At 52.7% G+C, this 16,900-nt stretch overlaps 5 protein-coding genes and 1 non-coding gene across 6 annotated transcripts; 4 read left to right on the top strand and 2 right to left on the bottom strand.

Moving 5' to 3' along the window:
- Nucleotides 1-1,225: 1,225 nt before the first annotated feature.
- J4E86_011370 (uncharacterized protein) lies at nt 1,226-2,520 on the top strand (the record flags this gene model as incomplete). Its single annotated transcript, XM_051451861.1, has 2 exons — nt 1,226-1,305; nt 1,350-2,520. 2 exons carry the CDS (start codon nt 1,226-1,228, stop codon nt 2,518-2,520), a joined length of 1,251 nt encoding a protein of 416 aa, XP_051296992.1.
- A 139-nt stretch (nt 2,521-2,659) lies between these two features.
- J4E86_011369 (uncharacterized protein) lies at nt 2,660-7,709 on the bottom strand (the record flags this gene model as incomplete). The annotated part of the gene is made up of 3 exons (XM_051451860.1): nt 2,660-5,328; nt 5,383-7,327; nt 7,488-7,709. The coding sequence occupies 3 exons, from the start codon at nt 7,707-7,709 to the stop codon at nt 2,660-2,662; spliced, it is 4,836 nt and encodes a 1,611-aa protein (XP_051296991.1).
- A 564-nt stretch (nt 7,710-8,273) lies between these two features.
- J4E86_011368 (uncharacterized protein) lies at nt 8,274-10,210 on the top strand (the record flags this gene model as incomplete). Its single annotated transcript, XM_051451859.1, has 2 exons — nt 8,274-8,331; nt 8,379-10,210. The coding sequence occupies 2 exons, from the start codon at nt 8,274-8,276 to the stop codon at nt 10,208-10,210; spliced, it is 1,890 nt and encodes a 629-aa protein (XP_051296990.1).
- A 266-nt stretch (nt 10,211-10,476) lies between these two features.
- J4E86_011367 (uncharacterized protein) lies at nt 10,477-11,484 on the bottom strand (the record flags this gene model as incomplete). The annotated part of the gene is made up of 1 exon (XM_051451858.1): nt 10,477-11,484. One exon carries the CDS (start codon nt 11,482-11,484, stop codon nt 10,477-10,479), a length of 1,008 nt encoding a protein of 335 aa, XP_051296989.1.
- A 489-nt stretch (nt 11,485-11,973) lies between these two features.
- Nucleotides 11,974-13,215, top strand: J4E86_011366 (uncharacterized protein; the record flags this gene model as incomplete). Its single annotated transcript, XM_051451857.1, has 1 exon — nt 11,974-13,215. The coding sequence occupies one exon, from the start codon at nt 11,974-11,976 to the stop codon at nt 13,213-13,215; it is 1,242 nt and encodes a 413-aa protein (XP_051296988.1).
- A 353-nt stretch (nt 13,216-13,568) lies between these two features.
- Nucleotides 13,569-13,656, top strand: J4E86_011365. The gene has a single exon. It is a non-coding gene; the product is annotated as a tRNA-Cys (tRNA).
- Nucleotides 13,657-16,900: the final 3,244 nt, after the last annotated feature.

The following is a 16,900-nucleotide window of genomic DNA, read 5'->3' as shown; positions in this document are numbered from 1 at the left end:
CATCTAAGATGCGTTTTCAATGCCACATAATGCATAGCATCCAAGAGTTTGTGATTTACGATCTGGTAGCGTTCCCATGAAACTACCACTATAATGCCGTGTTCGTCGCCCGGAAGTATCAAGCAGTAAGGCCCACACAGCGGAGGGGGCGAAGGGTACGTCTACGCGCATTATCAGCGCAGAGCGCAATTGTTACTGACGCGCGATATAGTGCCACGGTACGAGAAAACGACGATACGCGCTGCTACGACGCGTCAACCCCGCATCCTCCCCACACGAGCTTACGCCGACGTTGCGCACAGTTTCCGTTGAAGCCACATGCATGTCCTCGAACTGAAGATTCTAGAAATAGGTGCATTGCATACCTACTGGCGTATGGGCTGATGCGCTGGTCGTCAGGAGCTCCCCGTGTTAGCGAGACTGCTATTTGCCATGGCTGTGACGCCTACCGAGCGACAGGACATGGCACGAGTACGCCTGCCGCCACTGATACCGCCAATGAGATTGACTGCACCTGCCCTGCCTTGCGATGACTTTCCGGCGAGTGCTGCTGCATGTTAGGCCTTATCGCACCACATAAACATATCTCTCGTCAGCTTTACACGGCGCTGTGCACTCTATGGCGCTCTCAACACGGGCTATGTTTTGACACTGTAGCGCTGAACGCTTTCTACTTACATTCCACATCAACCCCACGCTAGCACTGGCCATGTCAAGCTCCGTGTCTTCCAACACAGCAGGTAAGTACTTCCTGTTTAACAAGCGCACCTTTTTGCTTATGTAGTCTTAGAGCACCCATACGTATCTTATTGTTGAAAGTACCTCGAAGATGCCCGTCAGGATCCCTTGTTCAACGCACCGCATCTGAAAGATTTCCGTGATTACCTATCCGAATCTTCATCGCAATGGCGCCTTGAAAGTTACACAAACGGCGCTCGCTTTGCTTGGTTGTACACACATACCATGGCTTATAGCCTCCAACTTTCTTCGGAATTTCATCCTAACGATCTTGATCCGATCAAGACAGGTACCAAAAACGTGAAGATCCGAAGTTACTCTTCCTTAGTGGTTAACCCTTGGCTGGTTGTGCGATTCGTTGACCCATGGTGTGATGTTGGTGGTCACGTCACGTCGTGGAGCGAATCGGGCGTAGCGCCTTCCATACGGCGGGTGCGACTACCTAGGTAAGCTTCATCCCAGCACACCTCACCATCTCAACTACACCATGGCGAATCCGAATGCCTTTACGGATAGGTTGCGTGGAGCAACAAGGCAGACAAGACAGATGGACGATGATGAGGATGCGTGAGTACTTTCGCTCCTTCCTGTTTCTTGCTAACAATATGTAGGGATTCGGTGGCAGATGCAGGTGCGGATGAGGATGGGGAGAGAGCAGATGATGGAGAAGTTGCGACGCCGATCCCGCCGCCTGGAGCACGCCGGCAAGACTTCAGCTCGATCATGAGGGCCGAATTCAACCCCGAAATGACGACCCCATTCGGTGATGATGGGCGGCAGCAGCACACCACACCCCCTCGCGCCAAGATGGAAGGCGCCCAACTGCGGGTGTGGAATGAGCCGGCAGCAGAGCTAAAGGGAGAGAGGGAGAAGTATGGACTGCAGCCAGGGGAAACCATGGAGCAGAGATATGACGAGTTGGCTTTAAGGTTCAAGAGCCTCAAAGCCGAGCATGAAGGAGAGGATGGGAAAGGGGGGCTGTTGTGCAAGTACGATGTTCTCGAGAAGAACCTCAACGAGCTGAAAGAAATGCATGACGGGGAAGACGGCAAAGAAGGGCTTGTTTCAGAGCTTGAGCAGCTGAAGCAAAACTATGCGGACTTGACCGGCAGGTACAACGCCCTATCGGAAAAGTACCATGGTAAAGACGGAAACGGGGGGGTTGTTTCAGAGCTTGAGCAGCTGAAGCAACATCATGGGAACTCGGCCGACAGGTCCGAGCACCTGGAGGAGAGTGACCGTGGGAAGGGCGGCCCAGGAGGACCAGAGGCAGCGCATGGCAAGCTCAGGGATGAAGCGGAAGATACGGCAGCACAGCCTGAGACGACGCAGGCAGATAACCAGGAGCTCACAAAGGAGGTTGTCAGTCTGCGGGCAGCTGCCGGATCATGGAATCGTGTTGCGGAGGCTTTGGAGAAGGCCGATGGCAACGTCGATCATCTCTACAGGTACCTCAACTACGTTGCCGCGGTTTCCAAGATGTGCGCTTATATCAAGACATGGTTGGCGAGCACTCATGATGCTGACGCCCTTGACCTGTTCAGTGCTTCTCAGGATATTGATGAGGCAGAGGCAGTTTGGACGACTCTGAAATTCTTCATAGAGCCTGGCGGGATGGAGGAGCAACGGAGAACTGAGGCGATCTCGTGGGAGACGGTGGCGGGTGAGCGGCAACGTGAGGCGGGCTGGTGGAAGGATGCTGCGAAAAGGGCGAGTGTGGCGATAACGCAACGTGACGCCGCGATCCAGCTACTGCGTGGGCACATAGAGAAGACCGGTTAGTCGTCGTGCTGATGAAAGCTTCCTTCACTGCTAGAGCCAATGTCGAGTTTCTGATCTTGACTTCAGCTACTACGTATACCATAGGGGTACGTCTTGAGTAATAAATGCTGAAAGACGCTAGCTTCTTAGTGCTCATGTCTCAACTCTCCAAATCATACAGCAAGCACCCTCCAGTCCTGAAATTGTACACGAAAGCCTTGCCTACAGCTCCTTCTCCATTTGTTCCACCTTCGCCCTTGTTCTCTACCCACTTCGCTCTATAACCCAGCAGTAAGTCGTGCAGCTCTTGCAGATATTTCCTCTCAGCAAGCGGCATCTTTTGTATGAAGTAACGCCACGAGTCCGGGTCGCTGAGACGCGTCTCCTTGAGCAAGTTCATGACCTCTTCCTTTGACTCGATAGCAGCGATGGGCGCGGATTGGAACGCGGAAAGTAAATCTGTCGACCTTGACTGCGCGGCCTCAACGATAGACCATTTGTTGCTCTTCTTGGATCGGTGCTGGGCGATAAGGACGTCGACGTTTGCTTTTGACGCATTGGCAGTGTTGCTTGAAGTTGGTTGTGGAGCTTTGATTAGACGGGCTGCGCTTCCTTCGCGTTCTTCGCGGTCTCGGAGTTCGTTGCGCAGGTAGTTCAGAAGATCGGTACTGCGCAAATCTGTGTCTTCTTTCTTTGCGATGGATTTGACCTTGAGCTCCGGCTTGTCAGGGGCGACGCCGTGTTTGATGACGATAACCCAGCTATGTCTGTCTTCGCGATAATGACGTAAAATGTCTTCGATGGAGTGCGCATCGACGGCGAGTTCGGCGGTATAGCCATGAGCGATGAGGTCTGCTACCATCTTGATGCCGGTAGAGCGGAGAACGTTTGGATCGAAACTAGCGACTAGACAGTCGCAGCGTCGTGGCATCCAGGAGATTGATGGCGTGTCTTCTTCAGCGTGCTTTCGCAAGAACGTCGACTTCTCGGGCTTCTTGATGTATCGGCTCATGGAGTTGACGAGTCTGTCCCACCCCAGGTTCACACCAACAGCGTGGTAGGCAGCCGCTGGATGTGCGTGGCTCGAGCCTCTCGGACGGTATTCTTCGATCAGCTTATCGTACCGGCCACCTGCAGCAAGCACCTCCCTCTGCTTTGTGTCGAACAGACATTGGAACAGAATACCACCAGAATAGAACTTCTCATTGAAGCTGCTCAGTACACTGATGTAGACCTTGCGCTTCACGCCCCACAACTTCATGTAATTGATGACAGAGGTTAGGTGTGCAAAGACGACGTGAGTCCGATCAAGGTACTTGGTGCCTTCAAATAGTCGCCGCAGCTTCGCAAAAGCCTTTTCTGGGGTGTCGCGCCAATCGAAGCGTGCCAAATCATCTAACGATGTTGATGGAATGCCAATGTCGGAGGACCGTAATTCGTTGCGTATCAACTGCCAGTTGTTCTTTCCGATGTTCAGCTTACTAAGGACTGCTTTGACTGCCGCGCGCTTTGGGACACTGATTCTGCAGAATTCCATGATCATGTCTAACAGATCGGCGTGATTCAAGTGGAAACACATCTGCGTTGATCGAAATGAAGGGAACTCATCAATGATTTCATCGACGACCTTGAGAACCTCTGCCTCCTTCAAAGTAAGGTCAAGCGTATCGTAGGACAATATATCGAAGTCTGCCTCGCCGTTACTACGTGGAGCACTTCCGGTGTAGTCGTCACGGTAGACATGACCGATCGTAAAAGTCTTCTCTAGGAACGCTCCACCTCGACCGATGCTACGTGCGTACGGCAATGTCAGATCGTAAGGTAGCTGGACTAGGGTTCCAGAAGGATCAAAAAGCTTGACGACCTTCGTGTCCGCATAATGGTCGGACCAGGGTAGTAGAACTTGACGTTGTATCTCAACAGCGCCGTGGCTCCGAAAGACCATGGCTAATCTGTCCCTCACTAGATTCTGCAGAAGCACATCATTAGCCTTGATCTTCTGAGTGGTCGCGCTCAGATCCCAAGCATGGTCCTTTGCTTGGGTATCGGGCTTTTGTGAGAAAAGAGCGGCCATCATCTTTGCATAGTGAGGCGAGTTCCGATCGGATAGGGCCTTGAGCGCTTCTTTGACGGCCTCGTCCTCCATCTGAGCGGGTACCTTGCCACTTCTCAAAAGCTCCGTACATCCGGGCCTCTCTGAAGGGCGATGGCTGATGAGAGACTTGATGATGGTACCCTGCAACGACTTTTCCGGCGTCTCGAACTCTTGCGGAAGATCGTGTTTCCGCTCGCGTAACGATCGGATGACTTTGTCGCGCTCCATGGCAGTTCTCAGGGGAAAGCACATCTCGAAGAAGATGATGCCCATGGAGTACATATCCACCTTGTTGTTGTAGTCGCCAATAACGGTCGAGCTGAGCTCAGGAGCAACATAAAGCGCAGTACCGACACTCCGCGTCATGTCGCCACCATCCTGTGTACCATTGGAGGACTTTGTATCAGGCCTCTGATATTGGCCACTGGTGGCTAATCCAAAATCGCCGATCTTAGGCACCTTGGCCATATCGATGAAGACGTTGTCAGGTTTGAGGTCACGATGGATAATACCGTGGCCATGGATGTGAGCGAGTCCTTCGAGAATTTGCCGGAACAATCTCCAGTACTCGTCTGGATCGTCATAAAGTCCGGTACGTATCAAATCTCGGAGTGTCTGCTTCTCGCAAAACTCCATTTGAATGTACAAGATTGACCTCGAGGGCTTTGCAGGTGTTGAGTCGGACATGGCGCGTTTCTTGACTGGCGAGAGTGGCCCTATGCTTGCCTCATCTTCTGCCTTCAGTCAGCTTGTTGTTTACATGACGCTCCATGCCATTGGTTGCTTACCTGAGTCGGAGCCAAAGATTACTGCACCGACGTCATCTTCCGATTCTGCGTCAGACCCAAATTCGATCTTGGGATATCCACTGGAGCTAATGAAGTCTAAACCACCAGTGCTTCTTCCGGGACCGCCACCATCAGTCGTAGTCGTGCCTGGAGAAACGTCCGATTCCCAGTCAGACTCGTCGCCATCTGATGTTGCCGAGTCATAGTAATCATCTGCTTCGGCCTCTGGCCAGGCAGTGTAATACCGTACCACACAGCTGTGGTTGAGCCGCGAAAGTAGCATGACTTCCGAAAGAACTTCGCTTAACGCTGCAGCAGACTTCTGCTTGATCTTCTTGATAGCATAAAGACGACCGTCGACTTTGTTGCGGGCCTTTACGACTTCGCCGTACCCGCCCTTGCCCAAGCGACCTTGTTCGGCCCAGTCATTCGCGTATCGTGAGTATGACGGAACAACACCAGAGGAAGACTCTCGTCGCAGCCTATACCGACCCAATGAAGTTGAAGAGTTCCTCGAACGTACGGGTGTGGAGGGTCGCTCGTATACATCTACATCGTCGCGCAAGAACTCACATGGGATGAGGTCAAAGGCTGAGGGTCGTTTCTTGGGGTCGGGCTTGAAGAACTTGCGCAGAACTTCCTGTAACGGTTCGGAGCAGCCAAGAATATCGGACAGTTCTTTCGGCGAATTGTACTTTTCAGGCACATCGAGGCCGAAGAGCATTTGAAGGAACGTGACGCCGAGATCCCATACATCGGTCTTGCGGGTGTGACGCGCATCCTGAGACAGCTCAGGCGCTATCCAGTAGAACGATCTTACAATTTTCATCGGCTGTTCGTCCCAACACAAGCTTCGCAGATGATAAAGAGAGCCTTGAAAGCTGGCGTCGGCTAGCAATACTGTGATTCCACCACCGGGCGATCTCTTGAACAGGATGTTGTGAGGGTGAATGCGCTTATGGACTATACCGTTGCGGTGGTAGAAGTCCAGTGCTTCTAGAAGCTCGATGGTCCAGGAACGAACTCTTGCGACTGGTAGGGGTCCATCGTCGGCAAGCCGCTCGCCTAAAGATCCTTTGTCGGCGTGATCCATGAGGATGCTAATTTCCCATCCGGAATCGGGTAGATGCTCTACTTTGAACTCCAGCACCGCCATGATGGCTCCTTGTCGCAGTCGCTTGATCTCTTCCATCTCGTCTTCGAACTCCATAACGGCCTTTTTGAGCTGTGGGCCAGCAGCAGCGTTTCCGCCTCCCACCCGAGCACGTTTTAGTACTAATGTAAGCATTGCTGTGCTTCCGGCCGGTTTTACCAATAGCTGTTCGGTCAAAGGGCCAGAGCGCAAAGGAAGCGGATTCTCAACGCCACTGCATTGGATGGTCGTGTCTTCGTGCTGGATAACGATCGTCCTGTCGAATGAAATGTAGTTGTTACTCTCGGCGCTGGGAAAGTACGAAGGCGGAGTATTGGCGGATACACGGTGCTTCTTGCGCTTTGCCAACAGGTCTTTTCGGCGCATTTCGTCACCTACCATCTGCTGCAAAAGACGCTCCTCCTCAGCCTTCTCTTCGTCACGCTTCTTCTGTAACTCTTCTTCCTGTTGCTTTAGATGTTCGACAGCAGCGGCTTCTTGTACTGCACGCTCGGCATCCAGATTCTCGTAGGTACCGTCCGTCTCGCGGACAGCGATCTCGTCCTCTAGTATCTCTTGAATAGCCGTCGCAATATCGTAAATCATCACCTCGCCTAGCAGTTCACGAGGTCGAGACTTGAGCAGGCCGTAGAGCCTGTCCCACGTGCTTTTCCTAAGGCTGCCACAGTCCTCCAGGGAAAGTTCGGGCAGGGTCTTGGGGTAAGTAGCGGTAAGCTTCGCACAAAGCGTGATGGAGATCTTTTCGTTAGAGAAAGACGTCAACTTGACGCGCAATACGCGATCTGTAGTTTTCTGCCATATAGTTAGCGGAGGTCCAGTGATGAATACTTTGATTCTGCACAATTTGATGCAAAACTTGAACACATCTTAAAGGGTACGTTGTCGCAGGTCTCTAGGCCGTGTGGGCGTAGAACCTGAACGGCGACTCCAACGGTGAGGTTTCTGTACTTACGCTCCACGCTCCTTTGGCCTCTGATTCTTCATAGTCGTCCATGAACACAGCCTTCAAGACTTCGCGTTCATCTTCTTGTGCCTTCTCGTAGGTTTCCGAGGTGTGTGAGACCAGCGAAGGTCGCGGTTCCCCAAGCGGACTTGTTGGGCCCATGTCATCGTCTCCCGGCGTGGATGCATTGTGCGTTTGTTTCTTGTTCTTTGGTGTTCTTAGCGGTGCCATAGTGGGCTACTGGTGGTTGATTGAATAGGCCGTCATATAGTATGGGTATTGACGGAGAGACTAGCAGCCGTAGCCGCTGCCCTTCACACTGCAGTCATCTCGATCTTAAAAATTTGTAGTGAATGAAAAGTGATGAGAATGGCGATATGTAGAGACTTCGTGGCCAGCGCACGTCGAGTAGCGGTCGGTGGGGGCGATATGTTGGCGACGCCCCGCTACCCTTCCTTTCCGCGCCATCCCTGCAGGCGCCAGCAGAGCCGCCGGACGCGACTTCCTCATGTCTGGAGATCGACGAGCAGGCACAACAAACAGCACCGCACCTTCTCTTACCCTGACGATGTGCTAGCAGCTTGTCGCATGCTATCCTGGAGGTGTTTGCGACTCATCTGGAACTATTCGAGGTGCACGAAAGCGTCCAGTCCACCTTCAGCCCTCGTTTTCTGCGAGTAAACAATCCGCCAAACAAACACACGGAAATATCCACACGGCGCATGCGACCCCCATCCTCCCACCAACCCTCTTAGTTCTCTCCTCTCGCCCCACGACGACGACCCACGCTTCGCCATGTTCTCGTGGATTACCGGTCCGCGCATCACGAACGTGATAGAAGATCTCCAGCCTGGTTTGTCGCACTGAGCTACGCGTCGAGACACGTACTAATAGTCTTAGAAAATGACTACGAGTCCACCTTCATCGAACCTCCCGAGACGCCCGCTCATCAGTTCGCCGTCAAAGCTTTCAAGCACGCCCTATTTGGAACGCCTGCACCCGAAGAAGCGAAAGATGCCTCCAAGAAGAGCGAGAGGAAGGCGAGGATAGATGCAGCAAACGCAAAAGCATTTAATCTCCCCGCGCCGAAAGAGAGTGGGCCGCCCATCTCTCCATCGAAACAGCCGGGCGGCATTCTCATGACGCCAGGTACCGCAAGCAAGGGAAGGAAGCAGGTGTCGTTCGGGTCGCACGTGGTAGACAATGAAGGCAAGCGCGGCAATATTGGCAAGACCGGCATACCCAGTGACTGCCCCGGAAAGTTCCCGAGCCCTTGGACACCTGGCACACAACTGAAGCTTGACCCGGAAAGTGACAAACGACCGCGCACCCGCCTCACCGAAGCCCTCCTCGACGCGCGGACAACCACACAGCCGAAGTCGGGGCAGAAACCGAAGGCGAGAGACGACAGCGACATCACAATAGATTTGGGTGCCCCACGTTCGGAGTCTGGGAAATACTGGAAGGAGCAATACGAGAGTTACGCGGACAAGAGCGAGAAGGAGATGAAGAAGGTGATTGCCAAGCAGCAGCTGGCGAAGAAGTTCGCTATGAAGAAGGATGGCGAAGCTACAGAACTATCTACCAAGCTCGAGCAGGAACGCAAGCGATACAGGCAACGGGAGCGAGACCTGGAACAACAGAACAAGGATCTCCAGGAAAGGCTACGTCAAGCGATGGCCGAGAGCATGTCGTCAAGTATCGAGATCGCAGCGCTGAAAGCCCGAATCACAGTCTTGGAAGCATCAGGCTCGGTACCCTCCTCTGAGCTTCAACAAAACAAAGCTCCATTCGAGATATACGAAGATGCGAACAAGGATAACCCACTATCGCCAACGCGTGGCTTAGATATGGATCCTGAAGTGTCATTCGCTCCCAATAACAGCATGGCTTCGTCTACCAAGGAGAACTCGTCGCCCAAGCCCCGCCGTCACCGCCGTGGCACAATCCCTGACACTTTGAACCGACCAGTGCTCCCGTCTAGACTTGGAACAGCAGAGGGTGAAGCCTCTATCATCTTAGGCCGATCGCCTCGTGCACCGGCACGCCCCTTTGAGATCACTCTGGAAAAGGCGCTTGCACAGCCTCAGCACGAGCAACCGCAGCGATCGCCACTGAAGATTCGCAGACCAGTCGCAACTGACGAGAATCATGCGCCAAAATCGCCCGCCGCGATCCCGCCGTCCAGCCCGTTGCCTGTACCATCTCCAGGTCTTGATCCCTGGATGGAGATTAACAACAGTTCGATAGCGCAAATGGACAAAATGGCTCTTCCGGTCTCTACTGGTCAGCCATACTCACGGCCTGAGTGGAACCCACCACCAAAGCAACATCGAGTATCGAAATCCGTATCGCACGTAAAGTCGACAGAGACAACCAAGTCAGACGAGAAGGTTACGGTTCCCGAGCATAAGCCTGAACCTACACGACGCAGAGAACGTGCTACCGAGAAGGCGACACACGTCTCAGAGCTCGAGGCAACCTCTGTCCTATCGAAGAAAGATCAAAGGCAAAAGCCAGACGAATCCAAAGCTAACGCGTCATCTCATCATACTCCTACCGACAACAAGTTTGACCTCTCGAAAATCACAGCACACCATACAGAAGGTTCTGCGCAAGTGAAGCATGACCGAAGCCAGATGTTACCTGTTGACCGCAAAGAGCAAGCAAGAAGAAGACTCGAAGAGAGGAAGAGGCTGAGGAAGAACGGTACTACGATTGTTGGTTCTTGATCGTTCACTGGCGTTTTGCATAGGATTGTTTTGCGGTTTCGTCTGGTTGATCAATAGGTTCAAACATATGTTTTCGGAGTATGGTGTTGTCCTGAGCATTGGATTCTGGTTTATCGCACGATACCTTTATATGCTTCATCGTTTACAGCATTCAGTTGAATATTCATACATTGTATTGTTACTTCTCATGCAGAGCGCTCTACTGTGTCCCATAGGGTATCGTCCCAAACGCCTTCAAAAATTCTTCATCACACTACACGAAATTCTTACTTGTTCCCCGAGGCAATATCCTCCAACGCCTTATACACTGGTATGGTAGTCTTCTCCAACTGCGCCCGCTGATACGAGGTCATCTTGCCCAACACATACTTGCTCACCACATTCGGATCCCTACTCTCAGGTCTCCCTATTCCAACGCCTACTCTCCACCACTTAACGCCTCCCAGACTTCCCTGACAGCTCTTGATACCATTATGCCCTTTCGCGCTCGCGGCACCATCTCGAATTGTAACTTTCCCCAGCGCAGACTCAAGCTCGTCATGTACAACCACTAACCTCCCTTCTAACGTCGCACTCCCCGCAGCCTGCCGTACACCACGCAACCACTCACTGTACGCCTTCTTTACTGAACCCCCGCTTATGTTCATCAGCGACGTGGATTGCCAGAACGTCCAGTCGTCCATTGCGTCTTTGTCTGTCGCTACTCTCCGGTATCCGGTCAAACCAAACGCCATGTGTGTCGCTGGGGGTTTTGAAATCAAGCCTGACATGCCTTTTTGAAACGGGCCATATCGTTTCGCTTCTGCGAGAGCGGAGGTGACAATGTGGCCGGCGGAGTGGAGCGTGTTGGCGTAGGTTGCGCCAGGGTTGCCGATAGAGGCTATGAGGAGGGGGTATACGGTTTGCGCGGCGGGTTTCGCCATTGAGGGCGATTGTGGTATGGATACGGTCGAGTCGGAGGTTTCGGTGACAGGCTTGTGACTTTGCTTTGGTGACTTGTTCGGCGTGTTGCGGGGTTGGTTTGTTGGTGTCTCGGTGTCGGAATGTGTGGGCGTAGGGAGGGCGGAGTCGTGTCTTTGCTTCTCTTGCTTGCGCTCTTCTTTGCGAAGCTGTTTTCGCTTCCTTCGTCTTGCGGCTGCGGTGGTGGGCTCGTCGCTGCTGTACTCGCTGTCCTCCGGTGCTGAGGTTTGGACATTTTCTTGGGGATCGGCGGCAGGGATTAGCGAGGCCGCCGAAGGGCTCGCCACGTGCGCACGTGTGCTCGCGTCTAACATGATTCTAGAGTAAATGGTGTTTCGATAGATGATAGAAAGAGCATTATGCGGAAGTTCGGTCATTAAACTAAGCAGCACTGTATGCTAGGTCCACTCTGTGAAGAGTGCCATGGTTCGCCATGCCAGCCGCTGTGAATTGTGCCGCTCACAGCCACACGTAAGAGTCATAGGGGTTTGTAAGGGCGCAGCATGGCAAACCGCCCTTTTCCGGATGTGACAAATATGTCATCATGGAAGATTGGAAACGATTTTGCAGACTTCATTAGCATGTGGATAGTGATTTGAGACGCGCATCGGAAGGTACAGATCGTGAGATCTCTTGGCGTACATCATTGCTCAGGAACAAGGGTCCCGGTTCCGCATCGCTCTAACCCCGATGACACTTGCCACTTGCGCGCCTCTAGCCCTCCTGTCAGGCACTCTTGACTGATTCACTCGAGTACGAGCGAGCGTACCACAACCACATCTGAACCCTCCCATCATCTCAACATGTCCGGACGACCATCAACGCCGCCACGAGCGACTCGCTCAGCGGGCAAGCTCCCGCCAAATCCGCCCACTCCAGAGCAAATCAGGCGCATGGAAGAGGCTCGTCTGAGGGCAAAGGCGGCTGCACAACAGACACAAGCTTCAAAACCTTCACCAGCGCCGGTCGCAGGTGCGAAGCGCGCATACTCGTCCATCACCGCCGCGCAAACTCCAGCCACCCTTCGTAATGCGGCTGCAGCATCCCCTCAGAAGCGCGACCAAAATGGCTTCATACAACCACCCTCGAACGATTATATTCAGCCGGCGAAGAAGTACGCGAGATCAGACTTCATCGACTACGATTTCAGCAAAATGACGGACACGAAGGGTGGCTTCCTGAGTACCGTAGACGACCCGCATAATAAGGCTATGCGCAAGGGCCAACAGAATGAGGAACAGAAGCCAGAGGGCGTGTCAATGGTAGAGTGGGAGAGGGAGCGCATAAGACGGAAGCTTCGTGCCAACCGGGCCGGACCTTATGAGCCAGGTATCTCTATCTTGGACACCGTCAATGGCAAGGAAGAAGAAGACGAGGAAGCCGCACTGCTCGAGGCTGCTGAAAACGCCGAGATCGAAAGCGGTACATTCAAAGGCAAATACGGCGACGGCAAGCGCGACGTCAAGGGCAAATGTCGAGAATGCAACAGTCTGGAGATCGACTGGAAGTGGCAGGACATATTCGGTATCGGCGTATGCAGTATCTGCAGGGAGAAACTCCCAGACAAATACTCCCTCCTCACGAAAACCGAAGCGCGAGACGACTACCTCCTTACCGACCCCGAACTCAAAGACGAAGAACTTCTACCCCATCTCGAACGGCCGAACCCACACAAACAATTCTTCCACCCCATGCAACTGTTCTTACGACTTCAAGTCGAAGCCTATGCCTTCAGCCCACAGAAATGGGGTTCAGCAGAGGCGTTGGATGAGGAGTATGCGAAGCGACAGGTCGTGAGCAAGGAAAGGAAGCAAAAGAAGTTTAAGAACAAGCTCGAAGACCTGAAGAAGAGGACGAGGGTAGAAGCATACAAGCGGGCGCGGTTAGCAGGCGATAACGGCGATGCGCAATTCGGGCAGAAGATAAAGGGAAGGTATGATCGACACGAGCATGAATGGGGCAGGAGTGTGCTTGACCCGGAAACGGGGATGACGAAGAAGAGGTGTGAAGAGTGCGGGATGGAAGTAGAGGAGCTGGAGTTCTAGATAGTTTCGAGTGGCATGGCGATGCGATGCGCAGGATGATACCCACACATATATTCGCGTTCTTCACCAGGGTAACGCGTTTGACTTTCCTCTCAAACTGTATGCTCAGCGTACTTAGGCACAGTGACCACGCTTAGACAGGATCGTATCTAGCGCACAGTTTGGGGCTCGCAGCGTGGCAGCCTATCACCGTCCTTCAGCGCTGGCCCCACTGCCCCTCCTTCGCTACTGCCTCACATGCCTCGTCTCGATCTCCACCTCGTTCCTTCGTTTCCTCACCGCATCCACGTCGATCCGCAACGCTCAATAATATATTATTACAGATTATCAAATCATTCATCGAAACAACTCACGGGCCGGTAACTCAGTGGTAGAGTGTAGGACTGCAGTTGACCAAAAACCGTCTTCCCGAAGTCACCGGTTCGACTCCGGTTCGGCCCTGAACGTTTCTTTTTGCCTTTTTGGCAAGCCGGCAGTGTCTTCCTTTTGGCCAAGAGCGAAGGTGTCAAGAGCTGGCGCGTCGTGATGCGTGGTTGAGGGCCGTGGCAACCTTTTTGCGCCGCGTGTGAGCATGGTGAGGCAAGACACACATACATTTGGACACTATACGTCGCAGGGACAATCGAAAACAGGATAGGTCGCTTTAAGATCCTACTACAAAAGATACGCAGCGCGTTGCCAGAGAGTTTCTTTCGGAGCGAACGCCTCTCAAATAACCTTCGTTTATCGCGGGCAACCCTTTGTTCAACACAGATAGACATCTTCCACCTGCGAATCCTCTAGTCCTTCCATCGCTTCACCCTCCATTAGACCTAAGACAAAACATTCGCCGATCAGCTGATAATGCCCAGGTTCAGCATCTGGTCGGACTACGAAGGGCATCTCGAGCCCAAATAAGATGAAGATCTCGTCTCCGGGCTGTGCGTCAGGAAGCACGAGGCCCATAAAGCCAGTTGTGCTCACGAAACACTTGAAGCTCGAACTTCTCTTTCCGTCGTTGGCGCGACATTCGACCTGATCTAGCTTTCGGTTGAGAGATTCTGGGACATTGAGTTCGATTCTGCCATGCATTCTACGGGAGATTGGTTTGGCTGTCGTACTGTTTCCCATCGTGGACTTGATCTCAGCATTGTCTTTCCCCAAATCAGAGTCCGGAGATGTTACATCGTCTTTGATATAAGACCAAATGCTTGTGACTTGCGGCAATACTTGATCATCTCGCCGCGGATGTATATGCGCACTCGCGACATACGAATACGCGTGCTGGGTAGACAACGATGTGTTGCAGTACAAGGAATGTGCTGTGCCAATGAGATCATAGTAGTCGCTGAAGGAGTCGTTTCCACGACGGGGTATGAAGCCTTGAATCGTCAAAACGCGTAATCCCTGAACCCGTAAACAAGGACCTTTTACCACCCGGCCGATATGCTCGTGTTGGGCGAGAATGGTCGCGTTTGACGCCCTCCCTTTCGAGACTTGAGAACCGTTGGCTTGTAGACATCCCATCAGTAGACCCGATGATCTTGGTAACGCCTCTGTCCAGTCTGGGATCCAAGACGGCCAATATTCTCCTTCTGTGGTGACCCGAGCATGTGGCCTCTTCTGGTTGGTTGTCGCCACTGAGCCAGCGTCTTGGAGGAATGTGATGTTTGCATGAGCTCCTTGAACCTCCATACATGCAACGCAGGCAGAGATGGATACATCTAGGACGGGAAGGCTGTAATCCACTATGAGACCTGGGCTGGCTATATCATGTCGGCTCAATAACCCCGTTATCCCATAGACCTTGTCGCGTGGGTTCGTGGCTTTGCGGGGGCGAATGATGCGCAGGATATTTGCACCGCGAGCAGTCAGCACGTTCGCGTAAGTATTGATGCAGAACCTCCACATGGATCGCACGTAAGAGGACTTACAGCGTTTTATGATACGCGAGTTCCCTCCCACATGCTGACTTACTGACCGATCCAGACTCCATGTAAAGGTTACGCAAGACATCGAGTTCTGCAAGTCTTCTGCATTCCAATAGAAAATCGCAGTTATGCGCTTGGAGGCAAGCACTGATAAGTTCCTGCCATTCCAGCGTGTTGGAGCCAAAATATATCACTGCCTATCGAGCCAAGATCAGCTCTTGCAGAGTCCAGACGCGTTCAAACCAAGGCAAACGCATTACGCAGTTCAGAGCATCAGTACATGCCTTTGAGATGTGGAACTTATGTGTAGGCGGTAATTTCCATGGCCGCCAATCCTGTCGATCCTCAGAGGCTGCATCACCGAATGATCCGTTGTTGAGAGCTTCGAGAATCTCGGCCTCACGACCTCTCCAGCTGTTGAGCTTATCGATTGCCATCTCAACGTCTTTGGCAAGATGAATCCTACATGGTGGGCACCAGATCAAGACCCTCTCCGCCTTTGAATAGATCTGATCCATTATAGGAATCTGGAAAGACTTCTCTGCGCTGTCGCTTTGATTGATGCATATTGCGTCGATCCAGAGCAAACGCCAACCTATTGCGGGCCGGAGAAAGTGAAGGATATGAATGACCGTGACGCTGACGTTTAAAGTCGACTTGTCGACGTCGGAAGAAGGATGGATAGTGCTGCCCGTGGCCGTGCCGATGTTCTTGTTCAGTTCCAGTGGCCATCCGGTTCCACGGCCCCAAGCGTATGACACCGTTTCGTATAAGGGAAGGTCTGAGATCGAAGCTTCGAGCAGATAGGCTATATCATCGGGGTCTGCGGGCCATGCTAGAAGCCTGATGGTCTCTTGTGGCCTGCGCAAGGCGCGGTACTGGTAAGTCTCATGAATTGGAGGCTTCCCCTCTTTCGATAGTACGTGGCATCCTTCACACAAACCATCATCTTCTTCTCCTTTAGGGACGAATGTTGAGCCTACAATGGGGAGACTTGTTTCAAGTCGCTGTTTCGTAGCCATTGTGTTGCTGTTCATCGGATACCTGACAAGATGTGTGGTTGAGGATAGAACGAGGCGCATTCATGCCCATGAAAGACCTCGTAAGAGCATACAGTTGGGAAAAAGCGATTGTTTTCCTGTGACATTGCGTACATTCCACTATGCAATAGTTGGCGGGCAATTGCAGTCACATGCGATATCAAGCGCGGGGTGGGTTGCGGCACAGTTGTGGCGACCAGGGTGATGTCGGAGGCTAGTACTCTTCTAATCCTACGGTCGGCTACTTGCTTGGTTAATCAACGTTTGAAACCGAATGAGGCGACCTTATAAGTTCAACTCATAGTAACGTTCGCGATGCTTTGGGCCCTCGCTGCTGACGACATCGGGGGGGACGTGCCAAAAGACGCACAGCCAGTGACCAGAACGTCACCACCTTCCGCCTGCGTCTTCGCACATCGGGTACATGTCGGAGACGATTTAGCGATGCGCATGTCGATGGGAACGGTGTCGAAGATGATGGATGTTGCACAACATCATCTCCACCCTAAGCTGGAGACCATCTCGTCCTAGCGTCGGATTTAACCAGACACCATAGCCCCGGGGCATTACAACACGAAGCCACGCCCACGTCAGCACACATCTAGATGCTGTCTCTCCATAATCTGGTCAGCACCACATGAACGTCAAACGAGTATATCAACCTATCTTTCGATCGACTTTCTCCGGCACCGCACAAAACTCATCACTCCATCGACTGGGTCCGAGGTTCTACAC

This window comes from Alternaria arbusti (genome assembly GCF_024043155.1).
Source record: "Alternaria arbusti strain BMP 1465 chromosome Unknown scaffold_33, whole genome shotgun sequence".
In the NCBI taxonomy this organism is placed as follows: Eukaryota; Fungi; Ascomycota; class Dothideomycetes; order Pleosporales; family Pleosporaceae; genus Alternaria; species Alternaria arbusti.
The sequence above is the reverse complement of the archived record's forward strand: the minus strand, read 5'-3'. Positions and strand labels throughout refer to the sequence as shown.